The sequence below is a fragment of the Pongo pygmaeus genome, chromosome 10 (genome assembly GCF_028885625.2).
Source record: "Pongo pygmaeus isolate AG05252 chromosome 10, NHGRI_mPonPyg2-v2.0_pri, whole genome shotgun sequence".
NCBI classification, from domain to species: domain Eukaryota; kingdom Metazoa; phylum Chordata; class Mammalia; order Primates; family Hominidae; genus Pongo; species Pongo pygmaeus.
In genome coordinates this window covers 131,125,275-131,152,366 of record NC_072383.2, presented here as the reverse complement: position 1 = coordinate 131,152,366, position 27,092 = coordinate 131,125,275, and the positions used below count along the sequence as shown (strand labels likewise).

Sequence of the window (27,092 nt, the reverse complement as noted above, 5' to 3'; positions counted from 1 at the left end):
TGAAATTCAGAGAACCCAATGGGAGGCACCTTCCACAGTTTTTGGCAGGCTCTGGATGCCCTGAGCTGTGGCAGGAGCAGGCTCACTGGCCCCATCAAGTCTTCAAGGCATGGCTGCCCCCTGCTCCTCATAGCCACCACCTGGACAGCTGCTGAAACCCCCTGTTCCAACCCTCAGCTAAAGGACAGGCCACGACGTGAACAGACACTACCCAGGAGAAGACTGGCCCGCGCCAGCAAGCTCATGAAAGGTGCTCCCCACAGTCCAGGGAGATGCAAATTCAACCCACAGTGAGATGGGGCCCCGTGCCCACTGGGGTGGCTGAAAGGTACAGGCTGACAATACCAAATGTTGACAAGGACATGGCACAGACGCAACTCTCGGACATGGCTGGCAGGACTGTGAATCGGTGCAGCCACTTTGGAAAACCAGCAGCTCCTTCTGAAGGCCCGAAACCCACTCCAGTGTCTCCCGCTCCAGCGTCCACCCTTCAATGTCCCCCCGCAGTGTCCCCTCCAATGTCTCCCCATTCCACTCCCAGGTGTTTTTCTCAAAATAAATGAGACATGCGTACACGCAAAGGCTTCCACACAAATGTTCACAGCGGCGTTACTCACAGTTCACAGTAACCTCATGTGCGTCAGCAGGTGAATGGATGAGCAGGGGAGACTCCACCCACATCACGAAATACTCAGAAACAGGGAGGAGCGGACCCTTCCACACCTAACAACGTGGTGAGATGCAGAGGCTTGTGCTGAGCCTCGGAGCCACACATGGAAGAGAGTGTCTGCGTGATTCCTGCACACAGAATTCCATGGAAGGCAAAATTCATCCTGGGGTAGAGGCTGAGGGTCGGGGCTCACAGGGAAGGGGCCTACCTGGGACAGTTCCAGGGCAGCAGTGTTCTCTGCTGGACAAGGATGGGGTCACCCAGGGGTCTCCATCAGTCAAAAATGGGCCAAAATGCAAAGATCACATGGATGCATTTCATTTTATATAAATTTCACCCCTCAAAGTTGATTTTAAAGAATAAATGAAATATTAAGGCAGGTGTGGTGGTTCACGCCTGTAATCCCAACACTTGGGAGGCCGAGGTGGATGGATTGCCTAAGCTCAGGAGTTCGCCCTCCCTCATGGGGACAAAAACAGCAGACAGCCGCAATGAGATGGGGCCACGTTGGAAGTTCCAGGACGGCTTCCATGGTGGACACCCAGCGTGACGATCGCAAAGGCGCATGTGGGTCCACGCAGTGTTGTCATCGCGGCTGGTGCCCCTGCGTTCCATGCTCAGCGTGCAGGCACGCAGCCTGCTGGATGAGTATGTTTTAGGGAGACACAGGAATCAATCCACACATGTCAGGTGCGCACTGGTTCAGTCCAAAAGGCGGGACAACCGGAAGTGGGGACTTCCAGATCGTGGGCGGATTCAAAGATCTTCTGATTGGTAATTGGTTGAAAGAGTTGAGTTATTATCTAAAGACCTGGTATGAATAGAAAGGAGTGTCCGGTTAAGATAAGGGGTTGTGGAGACCAAGGTTTTGTGATGCAGATGAAGCCTCCAGGTACCCGGCTTCAGAAGGAGCTTCAGAAGGAAGAGATTGTAAATATTTGTTATCAGACTTAAAAAGGGGCCAGACTTCTGGTTAATCTTATCTGGATCAGAAAAGACCTCCAAAAAAAGGGAAGTCTCTACAGAATGTTGAGTTCCCCCACAAGACACAGCAATGCAGGCCATTTCAAAACACATCCATGAAATACATTTTGGGGTAAAATACTTAATTTCTTTCGGGGCCTGCTAACTGTCATTTTGGATGCATTTTATCCCTACAAAAGAGTCTGTTTGGTCAGACTTAACATCTGTGTTTTAGTGTTCCAGAATTCCAAAGGGAGGAGAGTCTAAGGGGCTTGTCCAAACCCTCTTCCCATCAGGACCTGAGCTCGTTTTCCTGGGTTACTTTGGGGTGCCCTTGGTTGAGAAGTGGCTCCATTCAATTGGTTGGGGGTCTTAGAATTTTATTCTTGGTTGACAGAACCAATACTTAATCATTTTCACATGAAATCTTATTTTATGTGAAAATGATTTCTACTCTCTTTGAAAATTGGAAGATTCTAGGCCCCAATTCTTACTCAGTCATGATGAACTGAAGCTGAGCTGCGGCTGCTCCCTCGGACAGAGCAAAGCCACAGTCACCACCTGTCCCAACAGCCGCTCCCAGCAAGCCCATCCGTCCTGTGTTGTTTATCACTTGCTGATGCTGCTGCTCCACTTGGGGAAATAATTCTCTAGAGCTGGGTCCTTACGGAGAGAGGGAGAATAGGGACAGACCAAGAGGACTGACTATTTCAATAAAAAGAAGATGAAGCCTTTGATTTCACCATGTTCAACAAGTGAAACTAGCCCTCTTCTCTCTTGTACTTTACCTGCCTGACCTTCGTGTAAGTTTGTCTGTCAAAACTCACCCTGGAGGATCAGAGTCTGGGCGAGAGCCCTGTCAGAAATCAGCTCCCCACTCACTGGAGGATCACAGAGTCACATGCCAGAGCCCTGTCAGAATCACTCCTCTTGCATAGCGGATCAGAGTCACAGACAACAGCCCTGTCAGAATCACTCCCCTCATGCTGGAGGATCAGGAGTAACAGGCAAGAGAAAAAAATAAGAAGGACACCATGCTGATCATCACTGAAACTGAGAACACATTCTGCTAATCTTTCTCCTTTTGCATAGACTTGAAAATTTCCATAAATGAAAGTAAATATGCATATTAAAAGCAATGGAGGGGCTGGGTGCGGTGGCTCACACCTGTATTTCCAGCACTTTTTGGAGGCTGAGGCGGGTGGATCACGTCACCTGAGGTCAGGAGTTCCTAGCCTGACGAAACCCTGTCTCTACTAAAAATACAAACATTAGCAGGGCGTGGTGTCAGGTGCCTGTGATCGCAGCTACTTGGGAGGCCGAGGCAGGAGAATTGCTTGAACAGAGGAGGCAGAGGTTATAGTGAGCTGAGATGGTGCCATTGCACTCCAGCCTGGGCAACAAGAGCAAAATTCAGTCTAAAAAAAAAAACAGTGGAGGGCATTTTCAAGGATGTACAGCAGGGGTCAGGGAATCATGGCTCACAGTCCTGTATTTGTAAATAAAGCTTTACTGACACATGGCCATGTTTCCTCATTTGCATATCAGGGCAGAGGGGAGCAGCTGCCACCCAGGCTTCTGGCACAGAGCCAAGACATTTACACGCTTGCCCCGGGCAGAGAAAGCGTGGGCCCTGCTCCAGGATGGCATTTCCATGATCTCTTTGGGGAATGGAACTTTAGGCGCAGGGATAACCACCTCACTTTTTAAGTACTAACAATTTTCACTGTGGGCAAAGGATTACCTAGGTGCTGAGGCAAGAGACTGAAGGCACAAACTATTTCAGTATAACAAAGAAAATAGTTAGAATAAGAATAGTCATAATACAAATCAGATATAGAGATGATCACAGACAATTATCAATCATTAGTATAAACATTATTAATCATTAGCTTTTAATATTACTCTTTGTTGCATTACTAATATAACCTAGCAATAACCTGTGGGTATAGGGTCAGGTGCTGAAGGGACATTGTGAGAAGTGACCTAGAAGGCAAGAGGTGAGCCCTCTGTCATACCCGCATAAGGGCTGCTTGAGGGCTCCTTGGTCAAGCAGTAACGCCAGTGTCTGGGAAGGCACCTGTTACTTAGCAGACCACGAAGGGGAGTCTCCTTTCCTTGGAGGAGTCAGGGAACACTCCGCTCCACCAGCTTCTTGTGGGAGGCTGGATATTATCCAGGCCTGCCCGCAGTCATCCGGAGGCCTAACCCCTCCCTGTGGTGCTTCAATGGTCACACTCCTTGTCCACTTTCATGCTCCTCCCGTACTCCTGGTTCCTCTTTGGAGTTCTTAGTAGATAGCAGAAGAAGAACTAGTGCAAGTCTTAAAGTCTTTGATCTTTCTTATAAGTGCAGAGAAGAAAACGCTGACATTTGCTGCCTTCCCTCTCTGCTTCAGCTACCTAAAAGGGAAGGGCCCCTGTCCTGTGATCACGTGACTCGCTTCACCTTGTCAATCACTTGGACGACTCACCCTCCTTACCCTGCCCCCTTGTCCTGTATGCAATAAATATCAGCGCACTCAGCCATTCGGGGCCACTACTGGTCTCTGCATCTTTTTTTTTTTTTTTTGAGGCAGAGTTTCGCTCTTGCTGCCCAGGCTGGAGTGCAATGGCGCGATCTCGGCTCACTGCAACCTCCGCCTCCCAGGTTCAAGTGATTCTCATGCCTCAGCCTCCCTAGTAGCTGGGATTACAGGCATGTGCCACCACGCCTGGCTAATTTTTTTTGTATGTTTAGTAGAGACGGGGTTTCTCCATGTTGGTCAGGCTGGTCTCGAACTCCCGACCTCAGGTGATCCACCCGCCTTGGCCTCCCAAAGTGCTGGGATTACAGGCATGAGCCAGCGCGCCCGGCCAGGTCTCCGCATCTTGATGGTAGTGGTCCCCCCAGGCCCGGCTGTTTTCTCTTTATCTCTTTGTCTTGTGTCTTTATTTCTCACAATCTCTTGTCTCCGCACACGGGGAGAACACCCGCTAAGCCCCGTAGGGCTGGACCCTACATTTCACTCTTTCCATTGTGGATGCAAACTCTTTCTAAAACATGGCATGTGCTTCTCTGCCTTCTCAGAAACGGTTTTTAAATAACATTAAATGTCAGTGTCGGCGTCCGCAAGACAGGAGGGCTTCAGTTGCAGCGGGAATGCGGCTGCAGGAGGTGCCCACATGCCTGGGACTCTCTGCCCTTCCTGTGTTCACAGCCGCCTGTGGATCATCTTCGGAGGCCTCTTTGCTCCCTGCAGAGTTGAAGCACCTGAGCCGGTGAGTGGGACAGTCCTGGGCAGGAGTGTGGCCTCGCTGCTTGGGCCTGTGGAGGTGGCTGTCCTGCCGGCCTCCACCCTGTTCTAGTCCGCTTCCCGCTCCCCTGCTCCTTCCTCCCGGGACAGACGCTGGGGACCATCCTCATCACAGAGGATTCCTGGGATCCCCGTTAAGATCCGGCACCCCCATCATGTGAGCAAGGCGGGAGAACGGCAGGAAGGACGGGCAGCCTAGCAGGCGGGGGGCAGGCCCGGGGGAGCTGGCTCTCATCGGGGCTGCTGGTTCAGGTGTGACTTCGGAGGACACCTGGGGACACGTGTTCCTCCAGGAAGAAGCCACAGCTCCAGGCTGTGGGTGCCCAGAGGCTGCTGATGTGCCACCAGCCCCTCCAGGATCAAGGGCTGTGCTGACACCAGGCCTACCCACCTGAGAACCACTCGGAAATTCCCTCCAAAGCTCTGGAACCCCAAGCACTGCCTCCATTCCCCAGGGTCCTCCAGCTCACAGAGCCCTGTCTGCCGGGGGCTGGGCCTGAGGGGAGTAGACCCCTGATTTTCTCCTTCACCCGAGGAACAAAGAACAGGGCGCTGTCCCTGAGACCTCTCCGGGTCAGAAGAGGACCTGGGAGGGCGGTGTGGGCCCGGAGGCCCCAGCGGGATCCTGCAGCACCGGAGGAGTCCCCTCTGAGAGCTGGCCTTGCAGAGCCCTGTGCTCCAAGGATTTAAGGAGTCAGCGACCCCAACCCCATTGACAAGCCACACAGAAACGAGAGCAGCCGTACCCCTCCCTGGAAAGCGGATGCTGGGGGCCCCCCAAGACGCAGAGCACCGGCCTGTTTCACAGCTTCCTGCCCCGTAACCTGTGTCGTGAACTGGACGTGACTTCCTGCACTTTTCATCCTTAATGTACTCCAGTTTTAATTTTAACTTTTCGTTTTAGTGCCTCTGATTGAAGGTGGCAAGTGTTGACTGAAACCAAAGTTAAAATTGTATTGATCGAAATTCATAAAACCAAATGAATGTGAAAGAAATATAAATAATCAAGCTCTCGGGTGATGTTTCCATGCGTCTGTGGCTTGCACATCTGCACATACGTGTACCGTGTGCCGGTCACCACTTGGGTCTTGCACGGCGAGGTTTCAGTGTGCGTTATTCTCCATGTGTTCCAAACTCTGTGTGGAAGGACGTGGTTCCGGTGCCCTTGTCTTAGCTTCTCCGTGGATTGTGTCTTATGCGCGCACTGCTGTTTACGTACCTATCCCAGGTTCATGGACACTTGGCTCACTAGGCCTCCCTGTGCACGTGTGCAGACGACAGGTCCACTGCGGGCCTCTGGGGATGTGGGTCCTGACTCCACCCACACGGGCAGCGCCCACCGCCTCCTTGCTGTCTTACGTAGGCATGAGCTGAGCCTTTGTTGTTGTGGTGGTGGTTTGAGACAGAATCCCCTCTGTTGCCCAGGCTGGAGTGCAGTGGCACAATCTCAGTCCACTGCAACCTCCGCCTCCCAGGTTCAAGTGATTCTCCTGCCTTAGCCTCCTAAGTAGCTGGGATTACAGGTGCGCACCACCACGCCTGGCTAATTTTTTGTATTTTTAGTGGAGATGGAGTTTCATCATATTGGCCAGTCTGATCTTGGACTCCTGACCTCAGGTGATCTGCCTGCCTCGGCCTCCCAAAGTGCTGGGATTACAGGCGTGAGCCACTGTGCCCGGCCACGATGGCTTTTCTTGTTATCAGGGTCTGTGGAAGATCAAAGCACTCAGTGGGCCCTTGGTGAAACTCACATAACATAAATTAACCACACTAAAGTGTGCACCTCTGCAGTGTTTAGACCATCACAGTGTCGTGCAGCTGCCACCTCTGTCTCGTTCCAAAGCATTGTCCTCCCTCCCCGTGGGGACCCCATACCCATGAGCCGCCACTCCCCGTTCCCCCTGCCCCAGCCCCTGCATCCACGAATCCACTTCCTGCCCCCGTGGACTTGCCTCTTCTGTTCCTTGCATGCGGATGGAGTCACTCGGGGGGCAGCCTCTTGCACCTGGCTCCCTGCCCTCGGTGCCACATTTCCAGGGTTCCTCCACGTCGCAGCCTGTGTCAGCCTCGCTCTTTCCACTGTGGAATTGTGGTCCACAGCCTGGACAGGCCACTCTCCATGTATCCACCTGTCCCTCTGTGGTTGCTGGGCTGACTCACTTCTGATGCTAACAAGAGGCATCTGGCTGGACTAAGGCCCTGGAAGCTGAGAACTGGAGGGCGGGTGCGGGCGTCAGGCAGAGCAGCTCCAGCAGGCAGGACCTGGGGCCTCCACCCTGCACCCCTGTGCCCCGCATGTGGCAGAACCGCCCCGAGGGGAGGCTGTCTCCACAGTGACAGGCAGCCCCACGTGAGCCTGAGAACCCTCAGCCCTGCCTTTTTCTTTAATCACAGCAGGCATTTCTCAGGCAGGTCAATCCAGTTCCAGCTGGTGCTTCCTCCCTTGCCTCCTGAGTTTATTTTAGAACTCTGAGCAATAATAAAAAAAGACACTACCTGCTACAATAGACGTGGCAGAGAATCTGGCTCTTCACTTCATCAGAGATCATCCTGAAATGATTGTTGTTGTTAAGAAAACGGGAGAAATACCTGTTGTATATGATAAACTATAACTTACCCAGTCAAATGTTGCTATTAAAAATCAAAGGGGATATTAAAATTTCATCACTGTTAGGTTTGTGGCCGAAATCTAATGACAGAACAAATTGGATCTTTGCACAAATAAAAGGACAATCGCTTTTTAATGCCCCTGTTATTCTTGGACAATTGATGGGCATTTATTTCTGACTGCTGAGTCGTTGGGGACAGAATTGCTTCTTTTAAATTATGACAGAGGCCAACTTTTTGTTGTTGTTTTTACGGAAGAACGCGTTGATACGTAGAGGAGGATCGGGGAAGCTCAAGGCCTTTGGCCGGCCTGCCATGGCATCTGGGGACAGCGTGAGGCTTTGCTGCTTCCTCTGACAGCTCCTGAGGCCTCAGAAGAAATGAAGCTCTCCACAGACAAGGAAATTGTTTTGAGGCAAAATCTTTCAGCAAAGATGAGAAGTTCCTCCTTCCTTACAAGACACAGACTCTGCCTGCTCCTTGCTGGAGATGTGATATTCCTGCCTCTTTTTCAATACCCGCCACCTTCCAGACACCCAGTAGAAACCCGAGAGGGATGAGTGAATGAGCTCGCGCGTCGCGTCACCCACAATGGTACACCAGCTTATCCTCCCACTCCACTCTGCAGATCCTGCCTTCACCGCTCCACAGATCCTGCCTTCACCACTCTGCAGATCCTGCCTTCACTGCTGCTGTCCATGCAGCCTCTTCCCAGGGGATTTGCAGCACTGATGCACTCTCAATACATATTAGAAAAAATATAACGAGCATACCAATGCGTGATTTCAGAGAGATGGGGCCAGGCTAAGTCGGCTGACGTTTTAGAATTATTACAGGAAGTATAGTACAGCTGGCAGTCTGTGGCACGTAGCTGCATGGGCTGTGCACTCACAGCTCCAAGCTGTGTCGTTCAGAATCTGTCATCAACAAGGTTCTGTGGAGGTGAGCAGTGCACAACCTACGCAACTGCCCATTGCAGTCCTGGCTCCTGATACACAGTTAGGATGAAGCATGGGGGAGGCGGGCAAGTGACTCACTGGAACTTGGGAAATGATGTTCAAGGCAACCACAGGGCTCCTTAGGTAAACTGATCTTTTTTCAGGGGAGAGGGGAGACAGGATCTCACTCTGTTGCCGAGGCTGGAGTGTAGTGGTGCAATACCAGCTCACTGCAGCCTCAACTTCCCAGGCTCCAGTGATCCTCCTGCCTCAGCCTCCCTAAGTGCTGGGATAACAGGCGTGAGCCACTGTGCTGGCCGATTGATCTTTTTTTAAACCTCCTACGCTAAGCTGAATTGAATGCGGGTTCTGGCATCTGTTGGCGTTCAGCATTTGGACGCCGTCTGGGCTGAGTGCTTGACCAGGCTCCAAGGGACTCAAGTCCTGGTGGCTGGAGGAGCAGCGGCTCCTCACCTTGAGCACAGGGACCTGAGTGCGCAGGGAGGAGGCACAGGAGGGAGGGGGTGGCGGGGTCTTCCAGGCTTTCCTGGCTCACGGCCCAGCAGACAGGGCTCAGGCCTGTACGGCGAGGTCCTCACGCCGCTGTCTCTGCCCCCCAGGACCCCAGCCATGATCGGCTGCTCCTTCGTAGTGGACCGTGAGTACTTCGGAGACATTGGGCTGCTGGACCCCGGCATGGAGGTGTACGGCGGCGAGAACGTAGAACTGGGCATGAGGGTGAGTGTGGCCACGGTGTCCAGGGACGGGGTGAGGGTGAGTGTGGCCGCGGCGTCCGGGGACGGGGTGAGGGCGAGTGAGGCCGCGGCGTCTGGGGACAGGGTGAGGGTGAGTGCAGCCATGGTCTAGGGACAGGGTGAGGTCCAGGGCTCCTGCTCAGGGCACTGAGGCCTCTCCAGAGCCTAGGCTGAGGCAGCTGGAAGCCGAGCTGGGCGGCCAAGGCCCCCACGGTCCCTGAGCTGGAGTCGGGGACAGTGAGATGGGGCTACCCTGAGTCTTGCTAGAAGCTCAGTGGCAACATCAGTGAGAAATTTTGTAGAATCACAAAAGATGGCATTTCCCATGTCTACTTTATTTTTTATGCGCTTTGTTTTGCTGTTTATGAATTGCCCCCAGGTGACAATGGATTGGGACCTTGGAAAAGTGGGTCCTTCGGCACAGAGGGTGGGTGTGAGGCTCTCAGCTGGGGCCAGGCTTCTGCCTCCCTCTGTCCATGTGAGGCTCTGAGCTGGGCCGGGCTGCACCTCCCGGGACTGTGTCTGTGTGAGGCTCTGAGCTTGGCTGGGCTTCTGCTTCTTAGGTTTTTATTTTGGACGTTGCAGGTTTTTTATTTTGGAGGTTCGTTTGGTTTCTTTTGTGTTTTGCCCATGGGGCTTCTATTCACAGAAAAGATTTAAGGCTAGTTTTAAAAATTTATATATAGTTTATTAAGTTGCACCTTTCAAAACCTATGTGCTGTAAGCTTGCGGTTCATCTTAAAGATCGTACTATTGTGGACACAAATTCAATCAATAAAACGCCCTCCTTCCCCATGGCCACGATTGTTTAACTCAGGTTGGGCAGATTAAATAATACCGTGAGGCCAGGCACTGAGGCTCACGCCTGTAATCCCAACACTGTGGGTGGCAGAGGCGGGCGGATCACGAGGTCAGAAGTTCGAGACCAGCCTGACCAGTATGGTAAAACCCTGCCTCTACTAAAAATACAAAAATTAACCAGGTGTGGTGGTGCACGCCTGTAATCCCAGCTACTCAGGAGGCTGAGGCAGGAGAATCGCTTGAACCCAGGAGGCGGAAATTGCAGTGAGCTGAGATCGCATCACTGCACTCCAGCCTGGGTGACAGAGTGAGACTCCATCTCAAAAAATATACAATACAATACAATAAAATAATAATACTGTGAAACAGAATTCACTGCTTTTGTGCCTTTAAAGTCCCTTGAGCCTTTTAAAAATAGCACTTACAAATGTAGTGTTTTATTTTCTTTTAATCACTTTGAATGCCTGATATCATACCAGAAATCCCCCCGACCAAGTGCTTTAAAATTTCTAGTTTAATAAATTGAATTGAGACCAGATCTCGAATTCTGTGAAGCAGGTCAGGACTGTTTGCAGGTGCCTTTAATCCTTTCATCCTGTCCGATTTTAAATTGCACATCTAGAATCAATCCTCAATTACACATTTTTAAAATGGAAGCTGGAAGTTAATCTGGCAGGTTCTTTAATATTCTGAGCTCCCTAAACTGCTGTGACTGTTAAACACCAGACCTCAGCAGGTCGGCCATGGATTGAACCCACCCACGCAGGTGTCGGCTTCTGTCATCATCTCCCCCAGTGCTCACGTACCCATGCGGGTGTCGGCTTCTCTCACCATCTCCCCTGATGCTCACCCTGTGGGGCAGGAGACCAGGCCAGCAGTCGGGGCCTAAGAAAGCCGAGGCCCTCAGAGGGACAGAACGCACCGCAGAGACTGAGGAGGACAGCCTGGGGAGGGTGCTGGGGATGGGCAGTGTGCAGCCACCACCGAGGCTGAAGAGCAAGGGAGGATGGGACCCCTGAGGTGGAGGGCACCTAGCAGATGTGGTCCTGGGGACACAGCCACTATCAGTGAAAGACAAGTCACCTCAGCAGGAAGGGCCCAGGGGAGAAACGCCCCCACCTCCCCTCCAAACAAAATCGGCTCCCGTGGGCCAAACCCAGCTGCAGTGAGAGGCCAGGAGGCTGGGTCGTGGGTACATCCCAGGCTCAGGCTCAGAGCAAAGCCGGGACGACACCGAACCTGTGTGGTAAGTGAGGATCAGCAGGCCGGGCTGGGGGTGTGGGTGCCGGACCACGGAGGGCCCTGGCTGGGCGAGGGTCAGCAGGCCAGGACGGGGGTGTGGGTGCCAGAGCACGGAGTACCCTGGCTGCAGCCGTTGGAGAGCTTCCCTCCCGTTTCCATGACACAGGGGCCCTTGTTTTTTTTAAGACAGAGTCTCACTCTGTTGCCTAGGCTGGAGTGCAGTGGCACGATCTCTGCTCACTGCAACCTCAGCCTCCCGGGTTCAAGTGATTCTCCTGCTTCAGCCTCCCGAGTAGGTGGGACTACAGGCACACGCCACCATGCCCGGCTAATTTTTATACTTTTAATAGAGACAAGGTTTCACCATGTTGATCAGGCTGGTCTAGAACTCCTGAGCTCAGGTGATCTGCCCGCCTCGGCCTCCCACAGTGCTGGGATTCCAGGTGTGAGCCACCGCGCCCGGCTGACATAGGGGCCTTTCTGACAGCCTGAGTCCTCCGCGGGGCGGGGGAGCCTGTGTCACCGCCGGTTCTGTCTTTCACCTTCATCCCCTGACAAGGCACAGCTGTGGCCACGCCCAGCGTTTGCTGTTTCCCCAGCTGACTCCCTGACCTCCCCGCCACCTCTCCCCAGACCTCTCCCCCTGACCTGTCTCCCGTCCTGGGGGCTTGACAGTTTTCACCTTGGTGTCCTGTCTGGCGGTCAGAGGTTGCTCTACGGTGGGAGACAGGCTGAGAACCAGAACCCAGTTCTCCTGGTTCTGGGTCGTGGCAGGCAACTCACCTGTCCCCATCACCACACCCCCCGTCCAACCCCATCACCACGCCCCTGTCCAGCCCCATCACCACGCCCCTGTCCAGCCCCATCACCACGCCCCCGTCCAGCCCCCATCACCACGCCCCTGTCCAGCCCCATCACCACGCCCCTGTCCAGCCCCATCACCACGCCCCCGTCCAGCCCCCATCACCACGCCCCCCCGTCCAGCCCCATCACCACGCCCCTGTCCAGCCCCATCACCACGCCCCCGTCCAGCCCCCATCACCACGCCCCTGTCCAGCCCCATCACCACGCCCCTGTCCAGCCCCATCACCACGCCCCCCGACCACCCCCATCACCACGCCCCCCGACCAGCCCCATCACCACGCCCCCGTCCAGCCCCATCACCACACCCCCCGTCCAGCCCCGTCACCACGCCCCCGTCCAGCCCCATCACCACACCCCCCGTCCAGCCCCATCACCACGCCCCCGACCACCCCCATCACCACGCCCCCCGTCCAGCCCCGTCACCACGCCCCCGTCCAGCCCCATCACCACGCCCCCCGTCCAGCCCCATCACCACGTCCCCCGACCAGCCCCATCACCACGCCCCCCGTCCAGCCCCCATCACCACGCCCCCCGTCCAGCCCCATCACCACGTCCCCCGACCAGCCCCATCACCACGCCCCCGTCCAGCCCCGTCACCACGCCCCCGTCCAGCCCCATCACCACGTCCCCCGACCAGCCCCATCACCACGCCCCCCGTCCAGCCCCCATCACCACGCCCCTGTCCAACCCCATCACCACGCCCCCCGACCAGCCCCATCACCACACCCCCCGTCCAGCCCCGTCACCACGCCCCCGACCAGCCCCGTCCAGCCCCCATCACCACGCCCCCCGTGCAGCCCCATCACCACGCCCCCGTCCAGCCCCCATCACCACGCCCCCCGTCCAGCCCCATCACCACACCCCCCGTGCAGCCCCATCACCACACCCCTCGACCAGCCCCATCACCACGCCCCCTGTCCAGCCCCCATCACCACACCCCCCGACCAGCCCCCATCACCACACCCCCCGTCCGGCCCCATCACCACACCCCCCGTCCAGCCCCCATCACCACGCCCCCTGTCCAGCCCCCATCACCACACCCCCCGACCAGCCCCATCACCACGCCCCCCGTCCAGCCCCATCACCACGCCCCCAGGTCCAGCCCCATCACCACATCCCCCCTCTGGCCCCAGCCCTGCTGGGCCCACAGATGCTGACCACCGCTTTCCAGTCCTCCAGCTCCTTCCCTGGTCCCACCTTGTGCACTTGGCCCGTGGAGGCACTGCAGGCTGTCTCGGCCCGTGGAGGCACCACAGGCTGTCGGAAGCTGCACCGTGGTCCAAGTGGCCGGCCCCGAGGCCGCATTCTGCCAGTGTCGAGAACTCCACGTTGCCGCCTCTGAGGTTGCACCGCCCCTGTCTGTCCCCATGACCCTAACCACACATCCCTAAAGCTTCCCTTCATTAACATCTTTCCCGTTGAGCCCAGTGGGGTGAACTTTCTTTCATGTGGGGTGTGGCGGACACGGGACTCTTCCAAGAAATATTTAGGATGCAAAGCTGGCAAGAGACGGTGATGGACGGGCGATTGGCCGGTGATTGATGGGTGATTGACAGGTGGGCTGGGACAGCGGCTGATTCCCAGTCCCGAGGCGGGCAGGGTCTTCATAGGTACGGAATGCCAGCCGGTGCGTGGCGGTGTGTGGGGGAGAGCCACGATGGACACGTGGAGTTCAGTGGCCCCGGGACAGCCAGGTGGGGCTCACAGTTGGGGTTAAAGCCTGAGAGGCAGAGTGGGGGCTGTGCAGAAGCAGTTTGAGGGGATGACAAAGGCGGGAGAAATAGAAATAGAACTGGGGCCTCCTGGGAGCCAGACGAGGAGACGTGGTGTCTGGAGGGAAGGACCAACAACACCAGAGCTGCCCCTACGAACCCAACTTCGTTTCCCCAAAGAGTAGATGCCCTGACCTTCAGGTCTGCAAGGTGGGGCCCCCACCTGAGGCCCTCTGGTCTATTGAAGGAGAAGTTGGCATGAGGGGAGGCGCTGCCCACCCAGAACGTCACCGTGCAGGTGCCTAGGGGCGGATGGAGACACAGGAGGGGGAGACATTGCGGCCCTGGGACCTGCAGCTGAGCCCCAGGTGGACAGGAGACAGGCGCGAACCACTGCTGTGGGGGACGGGGTCTCTGGCATCGGAAGACGGGTGGGAATTCTCCCCTGGGGAGCTGGAGAGCCTTGCAGGTAGAACAGCAAAAGAGTAAAGGCCCCCACAAGAGTGAGCTCCAGAGGACGGGGAGGACTGGACACTGAGGCCACTGGGGGTACTGACGGCCCCGGGAAGGGTGCATGGCATGTGTGTAAACAGGTATAGGGAGGGCCCCGGGAAGGGTGTGTGGCGTGTGTGTGTATAAATGGGTATAGGGACGGCCCCGGGAAGGGTGCGTGGCGTATGTATAAACGGGTATAGGGAGGGCACTGGGAAGGGTGCATGGCGTGTGTGTAAACGGGTATAGGGACGGCCCTGGGAAGGGTGCGTGGCATGTGTGTAAACGGGTATAGGGAGGGCCCCAAGAAGGGTGCGTGGCATGTGTGTAAACGGGTATAGGGAGGGCCCCAAGAAGGGTGCGTGGCATGTGTGTAAACGGGTATAGGGAGAGCCCCAAGAAGGGTGCGTGGCGTGTGTGTAAACGGGTATAGGGAGGGCCCCAAGAAGGGTGCGTGGCGTGTGTGTAAACGGGTATAGGGAGGGCCCCGGGAAGGGTGCGTGGCGTGTGTGTAAACGGGTATAGGGAGGGCCCCAAGAAGGGTGCGTGGCGTGTGTGTAAACGGGTATAGGGAGGGCCCCGGGAAGGGTGCGTGGCGTGTGTGTAAACGGGTATAGGGAGGGCCCCGGGAAGGGTGCGTGGCGTGTGTGTAAACGGGTATAGGGAGGGCCCCGGGAAGGGTGCGTGGCGTGTGTGTAAATGGGTATAGGGAGGGCCCCAAGAAGGGTGCGTGGCGTGTGTGTAAACGGGTATAGGGAGGGCCCCGGGAAGGGTGCGTGGCGTGTGTGTAAACGGGTATAGGGAGGGCCCCGGGAAGGGTGCGTGGCGTGTGTGTAAACGGGTATAGGGAGGGCCCCGGGAAGGGTGCGTGGCGTGTGTGTAAACGGGTATAGGGAGGGCCCCGGGAAGGGTGCGTGGCGTGTGTGTAAACGGGTATAGGGAGGGCCCCGGGAAGGGTGCATAGTGTGTGTGTAAATATGTATAGATCATACTGTACGTTCCAGTTCTGCTGGTGATCGGGTTCTGGGAACTTGCCAGGAAACAGAAGGGTTCCAGCAAATTATATAATTTATAAGGTAAATTATAAACAGAATACAAGAGGAAGAAAAACACGGCAGAGAGTAAAGAGGAGCAGGTCCGAGGCTCATAGAGCACAGCCGAGCCCCAGGGCCACGTCAGGCCCGCAGCAGCACTGCCAGCGACTGGAGTGAGTGCCGCCCGGGGTCCGAGCTGAGCACGGCTATTCTTGCTCCGTTCTGAGGGCTGGTTCTGAGGCCGTGTCTGCGCTGAACAAGTGGAGGCTGGAAGCCAAAGGGTCCCTTTCACCAGCCACCCGGCCAGCATGGGGTGTACGGTGGGGTCTCCCTGCAGCCCTGGAGTCTGCAGGCCAGAGGCCAGGGCCAGGCTGGGGCTGCAGGGAGGGGCACAGTGACCCCCAGCCCGATGGTGGCACCCGACTTGGTCGTATTCCACATCCCTGTCCTGTAGGGTGACCACCCCACTCAAGCAACCTCCCCTAAATACGCTTGTTCTCAGCAGAGCAACTGTTGAATATTAAACAGCAATGATTTAAGATCACACATCCTGATAGGCCCCAAGGGGAGCAGTTCTATAAACTTCCCAAGGACTGTGGATCTTCCTGTGTTTAGAGCGGCGGGCCCGGGTGGGGAGCCTCTCTTAACCTCTGATCACTCCTCTCCGCACAGACACCAGACAGCCTACCAGCTCCAGGGCAGGCAGCTGCCTGAGGCCAGGCCCCTCACAAGAAAGGGTTCCCCGCTCTGCGTCTGTCCCTGTGGTCTGTCTCTCTGTGTCACTCTATCTCCTCGTCTCTGTCTCTTTGTCTCTCTGTCTTTCTGTGTCTCTTTATCTCTCTGTCTCTGCATCTGTCTCTGCCTTTCTGTCTCTGTCTCATTCTCTCTGTGTCTCTTTGTCTCTGTCTCTCCCAGTCTTTTTGTCACTCTGTGTCTCTTTGTCTCAGTCTGTCTCTCTGTATCTCTTTGTCTCTGTGTCTCTCTGTCCCTTTGTCTCTCTGTCTCTTTCTCTGTCTCGATCTCTGTCAGTCTTTCAGTCTCTGACTCTGTCTCTGTGTCTTTGTCTCTCAGTCTCTCAGTGTGTGTGTCTCTCTCTGTCTCTGTCTCTCTCTCTGCCTGTCCCTCACCCTCACACAGCTCCTGGGGTCTGACAGACGTCAATGCTGTGTAGCCCCCACCCTCACATGAAGATAAAAAATTCTCCCTCATCCTGAAAAGTACCCCTGTTCTCTTCTAAGCTTTCTGATTATTTCAAGAGGAAAATCTAGGCCAGGTTCTAGAGCACCTCTGATGCTGAACAGTCTCGCCTTTCAAGCGGCCGTCAGACGACAAAGCCTTCCACACTGTGGTATCCAACCACTTTAACTGCGGTGTGTATTTTATTGTATTTATTTGTACAGTTATCTCTCATTTTTGGAAAGAGATAATAGTCCCCTCCTAAGGCAGTGATAAAGAGTTTCCTGTTAAAATTCATGCAGTTATCCTTTGGGTGGATTTAAAGACGTGTGTTAGGTAAATGGTAGCACGTCCCTGGGCGGGTGGCCTGCAGATGAGGGGGCGGAGGAATCAGGCTGTCATTCTGCTGGCCCCTCCCACAGCCCTGGGGAGGAGCTGAGGCCCAGAGAGGCTGAGTGACCTGCCCAGGGCCACACAGCAGATGGATGTGAGACTCACTCAGGCCTGCCCAACTCCACCTTCCACTGGCCCAGGTGCAGGTCAGCCAGGCCAGGAGTCCCCATTCCTAGGGCAGCCCCTCCCCAAGCCAGGGCCCTGCCCTCTGGCCTGTCCTGGGCATCTGCAAAACCGTGGTCTCTCTGGCACCAGCAGTGGCAAAATGTCCAGGAGGCCTTGACACCGTGTCGCCCCTGCGGCTGCTGCCCCGGCCTCCACTCCCCCTTATGGGAAGCCGTAGTGGGGTTACGAGTGCGCCGTCTCCACGTCTTCCTGCCCGGCCCCTCCTGAAGCCCCCCATCCAGCTCTGTTCCCCTCGCTAGTGACCCCAGAGCTACCTGCAAAGGGCAGTTCTTGGTCTCCGCTGTAAGGGACCCAGCAGCCGACCGTGTCCCTCATGGGCTCTGGGATGACGCCCCCTCTCTCCCCTCTCTCCTGGGTCCTGGGCAGCCCCTGCCTGCATCCTTAGCCTTGGAAGTATCAGCCAGGCTCGTTTCTGTAAGGTCATGACTATGTCCTTTAAGCCACTGAGATGTGGAATTCGTGGCAGACGGCAGCCACAGGAAACACACGTGACCGCCACCTGACCTTGGCTCACCCACTCCAGCGTCCTTGCCTGGCTGCCCGTCTGCTGGGGTCACGGATGTTTCCTGAGGGCCTGGGTCTAGGCCGCATGCTGGGGAGAGGTAGAGGCCCTGAAGCTGGAGGGCAGCAGGGGCAGGCCTGGCACGGGGGTCCCTCATGCAGAGGTTTTGGGTCACATGCCAAAGATGGAGGGTCCCACCCCCCAACCTCCACCACAGGCCTGGCAGATGCCTCCCCGCTCAGGTCAAGCACTGTCCTGGGCTTGCTTCCATGCCACATGGTGAGGCTGTGTCAGGCCCCACCAACCTGCACAGGTGGCCCCGAACTGAGCAGATATTTCCTTTGCCTGAGCAGAGGGTAGGGGACCCCACCCCACCCACCACCCACCACACTGGGCATCTCCTGCAGAGGCAGCTGTGGGCAGGTGTGAGCAGGTGTGTGGTGTGAGCAGTTACTGGCAGGTGTTAACAGGTGTGAGCAGGTATATGCAGTTGTGAGTAGGCGTAGGTAGGTACAGGCAACTGTATGCAGGTGTCAGCAGGTGTGGACAGCTGTGTGCAGGTGTAAACAGGTGTGGGCAGGTGTGAGCAGCTGTGAACAGGTATAAGCAGGTGTCAGAAGCTGTAGGCAGGTGTTTGGGCAGGTGTGAGCACCTGTGTACAGGTATAAGCAGGTGTCAGAAGGTGTAGACAGGTGCAGGTAGCTGTGAGCAGGTTTGGGCAGGTGTGAGCAGCTGTGAACTGGTGTGGATGGGTGTGAGCAGGTGTGGACAGGTATGAACAGGTGTGGACGGGTGTGATCAGGTGGCCTGGGGTAGCTGAGGGCACACGGCGGATACAGGAGCTCCACGTGAAGGCAGCCAGACTCCAGGTCAGGACACAGCCAACCAGCCCTAGGTCCCACGCTGCCTGCACAGCCTCAGCAGCCACAGTCCCGAGAGACCTGGCCACTCCACACTGGGGTCAGGGCAGCCCTGGGCTCCTGGAGAGATGGAGGAGAAGTCCAGTGGAGAAGAGGACCTGGGTGGAATCCCATGGCCCATGGAGCACCTGGAGAGATCCAGGATTCGAGGATTACCAGATGGGATGAGGAGAAGAACAGCCGTGGGGCCTGCGGGAGGAAACCAGGCTGTGGGAGGAAGCCAGGCTGCGGGAGGAAGCCAGGCTGCGGGAGGCCACACGACCAGCGTCCACATGGCTTTCCCGTCCCGATGCCATAGAGACCAGAGCCGAACCAACCCTGGGAGAACAGGTGTGAGGGGCTGCCATGCCCAGAATAGACCACAGGGATCACCAGTGACTTGAAATTGGGGGCACAGCAAGACTTAGACGTGGGAGACCCCCAGGATGCATGGCTGGCAGAGGCCAGGCTCGATGCCCCGAAAACTTGCACCTCGCGAGGCCGGGCGATCTTCAGGATAGCTTTGGTTTTCGCTGATTCTTTTAACCAGGTACAGATAAGGGTGGAATCTTTTGAAGGAAATCAAAGTGCACGTTTGGAGCTTGAAAGTAAAGATAGAAGAAAGGAAAGAAAGTGGGAAGGAAGGAAGGGGAAAGGGCTGGGGGAGGGAGAGACGACATCCCCCCACGTCTGTGATAATTTCGCAGAGCTGACTCCCTGGCAGCCGTGGTGACAGGTGCTGTGGGACCTCAGGGAGCTCTGCAGACGCTGTGGGGCCTTCCCCTCCGGTTCTGAGGCCCCCTCTGGAAACACCAGGCCTGGAGCCCGCAGCCCCCACACTGGATGTGGCTCCCTCGGCCCCGACCCAGGCCCACCGCAACCCCCACTCCAGGGCCATGGCCCCCACCCGCTCCCCGCCAGCCGCCTGTCCTGCTGGAGCTTGGAGGCAGCTGGCCAAGGATTTACGGGGCTGTTATTGCTGATTTATTCACGAAATCGATGCCTGGGGGAGGGAGGCTGGCGTTTGCTTGTATTTGAAAGGCCCGTCTGACCTTGAACTCCAGCCCAGGGGATCTTCTGCCTTGTCCCGAGGGTTGAACTCCAGCCCGGGGGACCTCCTGCCGTGTCCCAAGGGTTGAACTCCAGCCCAGAGGACCCTCCTGCCCTGTCCCGAGGGGCTGGCCGCCAGGGCCATTGGGGGCTGAGCAACTGGCTCTGGCTGCCTTGGGGTGGGTGGCAGGGCAGGGTCTCCCCCTTCCCCAACTCCACGCTAACCATGCTGGAGGGGCACTTCGAGGGGGTTTGGAAAGAGGTCGGGTACCTTTCCCCACCTCTGAGCTGTGCCCCAGCTTCTCTTTCTCTTCTGAGCTCCAGTTCTCGCAGCCGGTGCCCCCCAACACTCTCTCCCTCTGCTCTCTCCTCCTGTCTGCCTCTCCTCTAGGACCCTGGGTTCAAATCTTGGCTCTACCCCACACAGTTTGTTCTTTGGCACATTTTGGAAGCTGCCTGATTCCCAGTCTCCGGGTCTCAGCTCCAATGACCACAATGTGCAGAGTGCCCACCGCACCTGGCTCCTCACTCCTCCTCCAGCACTGTCCTCTGCCCCACACACTCTGAGCTTGTAGGCCAGCTCCACGCTGTCCCTCTCACCCCATCGAGCGTGTGGCACTAGGGGCTCCACGCTGTCTCCTCTCTCGCGCCACTGAGCGTGTGGCACTAGGGGCTCCACGCTGTCTCCTCTCTCGCGCCATTGAGCGTGTGGCACTAGGGGCTCCACGCTGTCTCCTCTCTCGCGCCATTGAGCGTGTGGCACTAGGGGCTCCACGCTGTCTCCTCTCTCGCGCCATTGAGCGTGTGGCACTAGGGGCTCCACGCTGTCTCCTCTCTCGCGCCATCGAGCGTGTGGCACTAGGGGCTCCACGCTGTCTCCTCTCTCACCCCATCGAGCGTGTGGCACTAGGGGCTCCACGCTGTCCCTCTCGCCCCATCGAGTGTGTGGCACTAGGGGCTCCACGCTGTCCCTCTCACCCCATCGAGCGTGTGGCACTAGGGGCTCCACGCTGTCCCTCTCGCCCCATCGAGTGTGTGGCACTAGGGGCTCCACGCTGTCTCCTCTCACACCATCAAGTGTGTGGCACTAGGGGCTCCACGCTGTCTCCTCTCTCGCGCCATCGAGCGTGTGGCACTAGGGGCTCCACGCTGTCTCCTCTCTCACCCCATCGAGCGTGTGGCACTAGGGGCTCCACGCTGTCCCTCTCGCCCCATCGAGTGTGTGGCACTAGGGGCTCCAAGCTGTCCCCTCTCTCGCGCCATCGAGTGTGTGGCACTAGGGGCTCCACGCTGTCTCCTCTCTCACACCATCGAGCGTGTGGCACTAGGGGCTCCACGCTGTCTCCTCTCTCGCACCATCGAGTGTGTGGCACTAGGGGCTCCATGCTGTCTCCTCTCACACCATCGAGTGTGTGGCACTAGGGTGAGTCTCTGTCACTACTTTTCCAGTGTCCAGAAGAGCGTGAGGCTCAGCAGAGGCTCACCAAGACGTCCCGAATGGAGGTTGGGAGCCCTGCAGTGCCTGCGGTGTGGTCTGCCTGTAATGAGCTCAAGGGAGGCTGAAACACCAACAAAATAAATCGATCCATTAACCCAGATTGTTACCCCGTTAACACATACCTCAGCCCCTAGCGTGGCTATCACACATCAGCCAGCCCCTCCCTGCCAAAATATGCTGTGTCCCAGCTACAGGAGGACGGGGCCTCACCCTTCTGATTTAAGGGCTGCGGGGAAGGGGTCCTGCCCAGGCAGCCTTCTCGTCCACTCCGTGAGGACTCCCCCGCCACGAGGACCAGGCGGCGCGGCCTTGGCAGTGGACAAATTAACAGGACTCCCCAGCCCACATGGGTTGCGGGGCTTTTTCTGTGCCCGTCGACCTGGCAGCAAACACCGGGTGCCCATAGACCCACCAAACCCCCCCCCGCAGTTGGTTTGTACCCCAGCTCCTTTTGCCTTGTAGCAGATCACCCCATAATTTAGTGGCTTAAAGTGACTGTTTCATTTTGCTCACAATCTTGTGGGTCAGGAACTCGGGAAGGCAGATGCTGTCCTGTGCAGCAGCCCCCATCACAAGGCTCACAGGCAGGACGTCCAGCAAGGTGCACGCACACACATGGCAGGGGATGCGTGGACTCCGGAGGGTTCAGCTGGGGCAGGTGGCTGTGTGCGGCCTCTCCACAGCTGGGCTTCCTGGTGGCACGTGAATTTTGGTGGCCCGGGCTGGAGTTACGATGCCCTCCGTGCCCCGCCTTGGATGACCCAGTGGCGACTATTGATGGATGCAGCCACACGCCCGCCCAGGTTCAGGGGGGCGGCACCAGGACCCAGGTCGGCCTGGCAGAAGGGTGGGGGAATGTGCATTCTTTATTTCACTGTTGTTTGCTTGTTCAGCAGAGCGATGTGGCTGAGATTGGGGCCGAGAGCCTGTGACTCCACCACTGACAGATGGTGACCTTGGGCAAGCTCCTAGCTTCTCCCAGCCCTGGTTTCCTCGTCGGAGAAAGGATTCCTTTATTAGGATTAAATCAGTGAACACCTGTGGTGCCCTGAACCCCGGGTCTGGCACCGAGTTGGTGCTTCACAGATGCCGGTGACCATGATTTACGTCTCGCCTGGGACTCGGGGAGAGGCTGGTGGCTTCCCAGCTAAGCTTGCCAACCGTGCCGGCCGTGTGGCCCGAGAAGGGTGGGTACAGCCCCGCTGAGGCACAGGCGGCCTCTCTCCCAGGCCCATCCCCATCATGCATGCTGGTGAGAGCAGGACTTACTGCAGTGCTGCGCCTGCGTGTGGCCCTGGGGCCTGCCGCCGGGTGCGGTCGGTGTCCGGGGCATTAGTGAATGAACAGATGAGTCATCTGGATAGTCTCTCCATAAAGTGCTCATGCCAGGGCAGGATGGGTGGGGCGTCAAAGGGAAGTGAGTTATTCATTGGCTGAACAGACGCCTTCTGAGTGAGCTCAGGTGCTAGAGGCTGCTCTGGGCTCAGGTTCCACAGAGAGCAAAGCAAAGCGTGCACCTCGTGGGGCTTGCCTCAGGTGACCCAGGGCGAGACGGGGCGTGGGCTCCACCTGCGGTGGAGAGGCCTAAGTGGGGAGAAGACCAGGGAACGGTGCACGGAGCGGCAACCTGTGAGCCAGGATGGAGGAGCAGAGGCAGCTGCAGGGAACAGTGTTCCAGCAGAGGGATCAGCAAGGGCAAAGGCTCTGCGGCCCTGAGACTGGTACGTGCCCAGGGGAGGGCGGCCCCCTGCCCCATGCACTGGCACAGGTGTGTGCCCCAGGACCATGTGGCCGTGTGTTCTGCCCCTGGTGCCTGTGCACCCGTGTCTAACCCATCCACACCGGCGGCCTCTCTGATCAATTCAGCCCAATTAGAGGAGTAATTCTCCCGTCCTGGGGCCAATTTAGATTTCTGCGACGGTAGAAATGCCAGCTGCTCATCTTCTAGTGAGGAAAGTCCTAGAGCCAGTTAGAGGAAAATGAGTCCATCGCGTCTGTTAGGCTTAATAAAGGTCAGGACTGAATCAAGTGTGAGAGTCGGGCCAGGAAAGCCGTCTGCAGAGCGGAAATTGGAAATCGTTTGCTCTCTGTCTTGAAATGCTCAGACGTGCTGCTCCTCGGGGTGTTACAGGAAAACCTCCTCTTGCGCACGGAAGGCGCCTCCTGGACCCTGGACCCTCGAGACCCCACTCCGCTGGGGGGCTGTGTGAGCATCAGAGCGTCTGGGGCCTGGGGGGCGGCTTTTGCGATTCTCCAAGGGGGTGGGTTCATTCAAGATCCTGTTAATAAGCCCTGTCTCCCAGAGGCAGAGAGGTATCACCCTTCCTCTGGGGAGGGAGCGAGGAGGTGCTGCCAGGCCGCCCCGCCACCCACACTCAGGGAAAGGGAGTGCCGGGGTCAGAGGGACGCCGGGGAGGGACGGCGGGGAGGGATGCAGGGGTCAGAGGGACGTGGGGGGTGTCTCCTTTCTGCATGAGTGGAGGGCAGAGGGAGAGGCTGGAGAGAGACTGAAGCCCTGTTCTTGTTCTCTAGAGCTGCTTTTTCCAAGGGCTTGTTCCAGCCACAGGTGGTTGGTGCCCCTGCACCCACCCCTGCTGGGGCCGCATATGGCATCCTCACCAAGTCTGGCACCCCCGCTCCCCAGCAGACCACAGAGCAGGCTGTAGCTACAAGACGGGCCCGTCACCTGCCCACAGCCCCTGCTCAACCTCAGTAGGTCAACCATGCCTCCAGACTGCAGGGAGGAGACAGATGGGGAAACCGAGGCTCAGAGCAAGAAGGTGGCGTGGGGACGGGGAGATCTCTGTCCATTTGCACGTCCCTGTGGGGAAGCCCCGCTGAGCATGAGGGGTCTTCAGAAGACCTCTCCACGTTGCCTTTGGACCCTGCCTCTGCCCATTAACCAGCGGGGCTGCTTCCGTACCCCAAGCCTCTGAGCCTCCGTTTCCCCATCTGTCACTAAGGATGACAATACGACTACACCCCTGGGGCTCTTTCAGGATTAAACGCAGCGGGGCTCTCAGTGCCTGGCATACAGCAAGCATGCAATAAATGCTAATTTTCATCACTTGCAGACATTCCTTAAATACCATTTTTCTTTTCTTTAGAATAACTGTTTTAGATGTAAAAGCACTGGATATAAGTTAACTAGAACAAAATAAAAATCACCCACGATTCTGCCTCTGTCTGGAGACGTGCACCTCGCTGGAGCCCATCTGCATCTGTCAAACCCTGTCTGTGGTGCGTGCGTGTGCCTGGGTGTAACGCAGCCTGAGGTGTTGCTTTCACAGGCACAGGCTTCAGAGGGAGATGTGGCCAGCGGGGTCGGGGAGCTGGGCTGGGGAGAGGGTTGCGGGCCTTTGTCCATGCAATGTACTTCCCCCCACGCATTCGGGGACGGCACCATGCACAGCTGCACACCGGTGCCCCGGGGTTCTGCTGACGAGCTTGGGGGCCATTCCGGTGCCTCTGTTCCATCTGGCACAGAAACGATTCTTCCTGTACCTGAGTCTCTCCTCACGCCCTAGTCATTTCCTCAGGCTGAATTTCTAGAAGCGAAATTACTGACTCAGGAAACATATTTTCATGGATTTATATACAATTTGCCAAATTCACCTCCCTCCTCCCAAAGAAAAAGCTGTGGGGTGTGGGTGGGTGTGTGTATGGGGTGTATGTATGTTTGGTGTGTGTGTGGGGGGATGGGTGTGTATGTACAGTGTGGGGTGTGTATACGGTGTGTATGGGGTGTATGTGGGGTGTGTATATGGTGTGTGTGGGGCGTGTTTATGGAGTGTATGTGTGGGGTGTGTATGTACAGTGTGTGGGGTGTGTATATGGGGTTTATGTGTGGGGTGTATATGTACAGTGTATGGGGTGTGTATATGGTGTGTATGGGGTGTGTATGTACGGTGTGTGGGGTATGTATATGGGGTATATGTGTGGGATGTGTACGTACAGAGTGTGGGGTGGGTGTATGGGGTGTATGTGTGTGGGATGTGTATTTGGTGTGTATGTACAGTGTGTGGGGTGTATGTGGGGCATGTATGTACAGTGTGTGGGGTATGTATATGGGGGTGCATGGGGTGTATGTGGGGTGTGTATATACAGTGTGGGTTGTGTGGTGTGTGTGGGGTGTGTGTTGTGTGGTGTGTGTATGGTGTGTATGGGGTATATGTGGGTGTGTATATACAGTGGGGTGTGGGTTGTGTGCGGTGTGTATATGGTGTGTATGGGGTGTATGTGGGTGTGTATATACAGTGGGGTGTGGGTTATGTGTTGTGTATGTGTGTGGGGTGTGTATATGGTGTGTATGGGGCATATGTGTGGGGTGTATGTACAGTATGCAGGGTGGGTGTATGTGTGTGGGGTATGTCTGTACAGTAGGGTGTGTACATGGGGTATATGAGGTATATGTGTGTGGGATGTGTATGTACAGTGTGTGGGATGTGTATATGGGGTGTAACGGGTGTATGTGTGAGGTGTATGTACAGTATTGCAGTGTGTATATGGTGTGAGGTGTATGTGTGGGGTGTGTATGTACTGTGTTTGGGTTGTGTATATGGTGTGTATGGGGTGTATGTGTGGGGTGTGTATGTATTGTGTGGGGGGTGTGTGTGTGGGGTGTGTATGGCGTGTATGTGTGGGGTGTATGTGTATGGGGTGTGTATATGGTGTGTATGGGGTGTGTATGTACAGTGGGGTGTGGGGTGTATGTGTGTAGGGTGTGTATATGGGGTGTATGTGTGTGGGATGTGTATATACAGTGTGTGGGGTGGGTATATGGGGTGTATGGGGTATATGTGTATGGGGTATGTATGTATAGTATGTGGGGTGTGTGTATGGGGTATATGTGTGTGGTGTGTGTATATGGGGTATGTGTGTGGGGTGTGTACAGTGTGGGGTGTGTATGTACAGTGTGTGGGGTGTGGGTTGTGTGTGGGGTGTGGTGTGGATGGGGTGTGGTGTAGATGGGGGATGTGTATATACAGTGTGTGGGGTGTGGTGTGTGTGGGGTGTGTACAGTGTGTGGGGTGTGTGTATGGGGTGTATGGGGCGTGTGTGTGTGGGTTGTGTATGTACAGTGTGTGGGGTGTGGGTTGTGGGGTGTGTGGTGTGGATGGGGGTGTGTATATGCAGTGTGTGGGGTGTGGTGTGTGTGGGGGTGTGCATGTACAGTGGGGTGTGGGTTGTGTGGCGTGTGTGGGGTGTACACAGTGTGTAGTGTGGGTTGTGTGGGGGGTGTGTATGTACAGTGTGGTGTGTATGGGGTGTGTACATACAGTGTGTGGAGTGTGTATGTGTGTGTGTATATACAGTGTGTGGGGTGTGGGTTGTGTGGTGTGCATGTGTGGTGTGTGTATATACAGTGTGTGGGGTGTGGGTTGTGTGGGGTGTGTATGTACAGCGTGGGGTGTGTGTTGTGTGTGGCATGTGTATATACAGTGTGTGGAGTGTGGATTGTATGGTATGTATGTGTGTGGGGTGTGTATGTACAGTGGGGTTTGGGTTGTGTGTGTGGAGGGGGTATTATACAGTGTGTGGGTTGTGTGGTGTGTATGTGTGTAGGGTGTGTACGTGTGTGGGGTGTGAGTTGTGTGGTATGTATATGTGGGAGTGTTTATGTACAGTGTGGCATGTGGCTTGTGTGTGGGGGTGGTGTGTATGTAGTCTGTGGGGTGTGGGTTGTGTGGTGTGTGTGGGGTGTGTAAGTATAGTGTATGGGATGTGTATATGGAGTATATGCAGTGTATGTGTGTGGGGTGTGTATGTACAGTGTGTGGGTTGTGTGGTGTGTATGTGTGTAGGGTGTGTACAGTGTGTGAGGTGTGAGCTGTGTGGTACGTATATGTGGGGGTGTGTATGTACAGTGTGTGGCATGTGGGTTGTGTGTGTGGGGGTGGTGTGTATGTAGTGTTTGGGGTGTGGGTTATGTGGTGTGTGTGTGGGGTGTGTATGTACAGTGTGTGGGGTGTGGGTTGTGTTTATGCATGTGGCATGTGTATATACAGTGTGTGC

At 56.2% G+C, this 27,092-nt stretch overlaps 1 protein-coding gene across 1 annotated transcript in view; it reads left to right on the top strand.

Moving 5' to 3' along the window:
• The window catches only part of GALNT9 (polypeptide N-acetylgalactosaminyltransferase 9), a 129,592-nt gene that overhangs the window by 72,970 nt on the left and 29,530 nt on the right, over nt 1-27,092 (top strand). Inside the window, exon 6 of the mRNA XM_054444830.2 lies at nt 9,094-9,211. Within this exon, the coding sequence (XP_054300805.1) occupies nt 9,094-9,211 (118 nt within the window). The remainder of the gene's footprint in view (nt 1-9,093; nt 9,212-27,092) is intronic.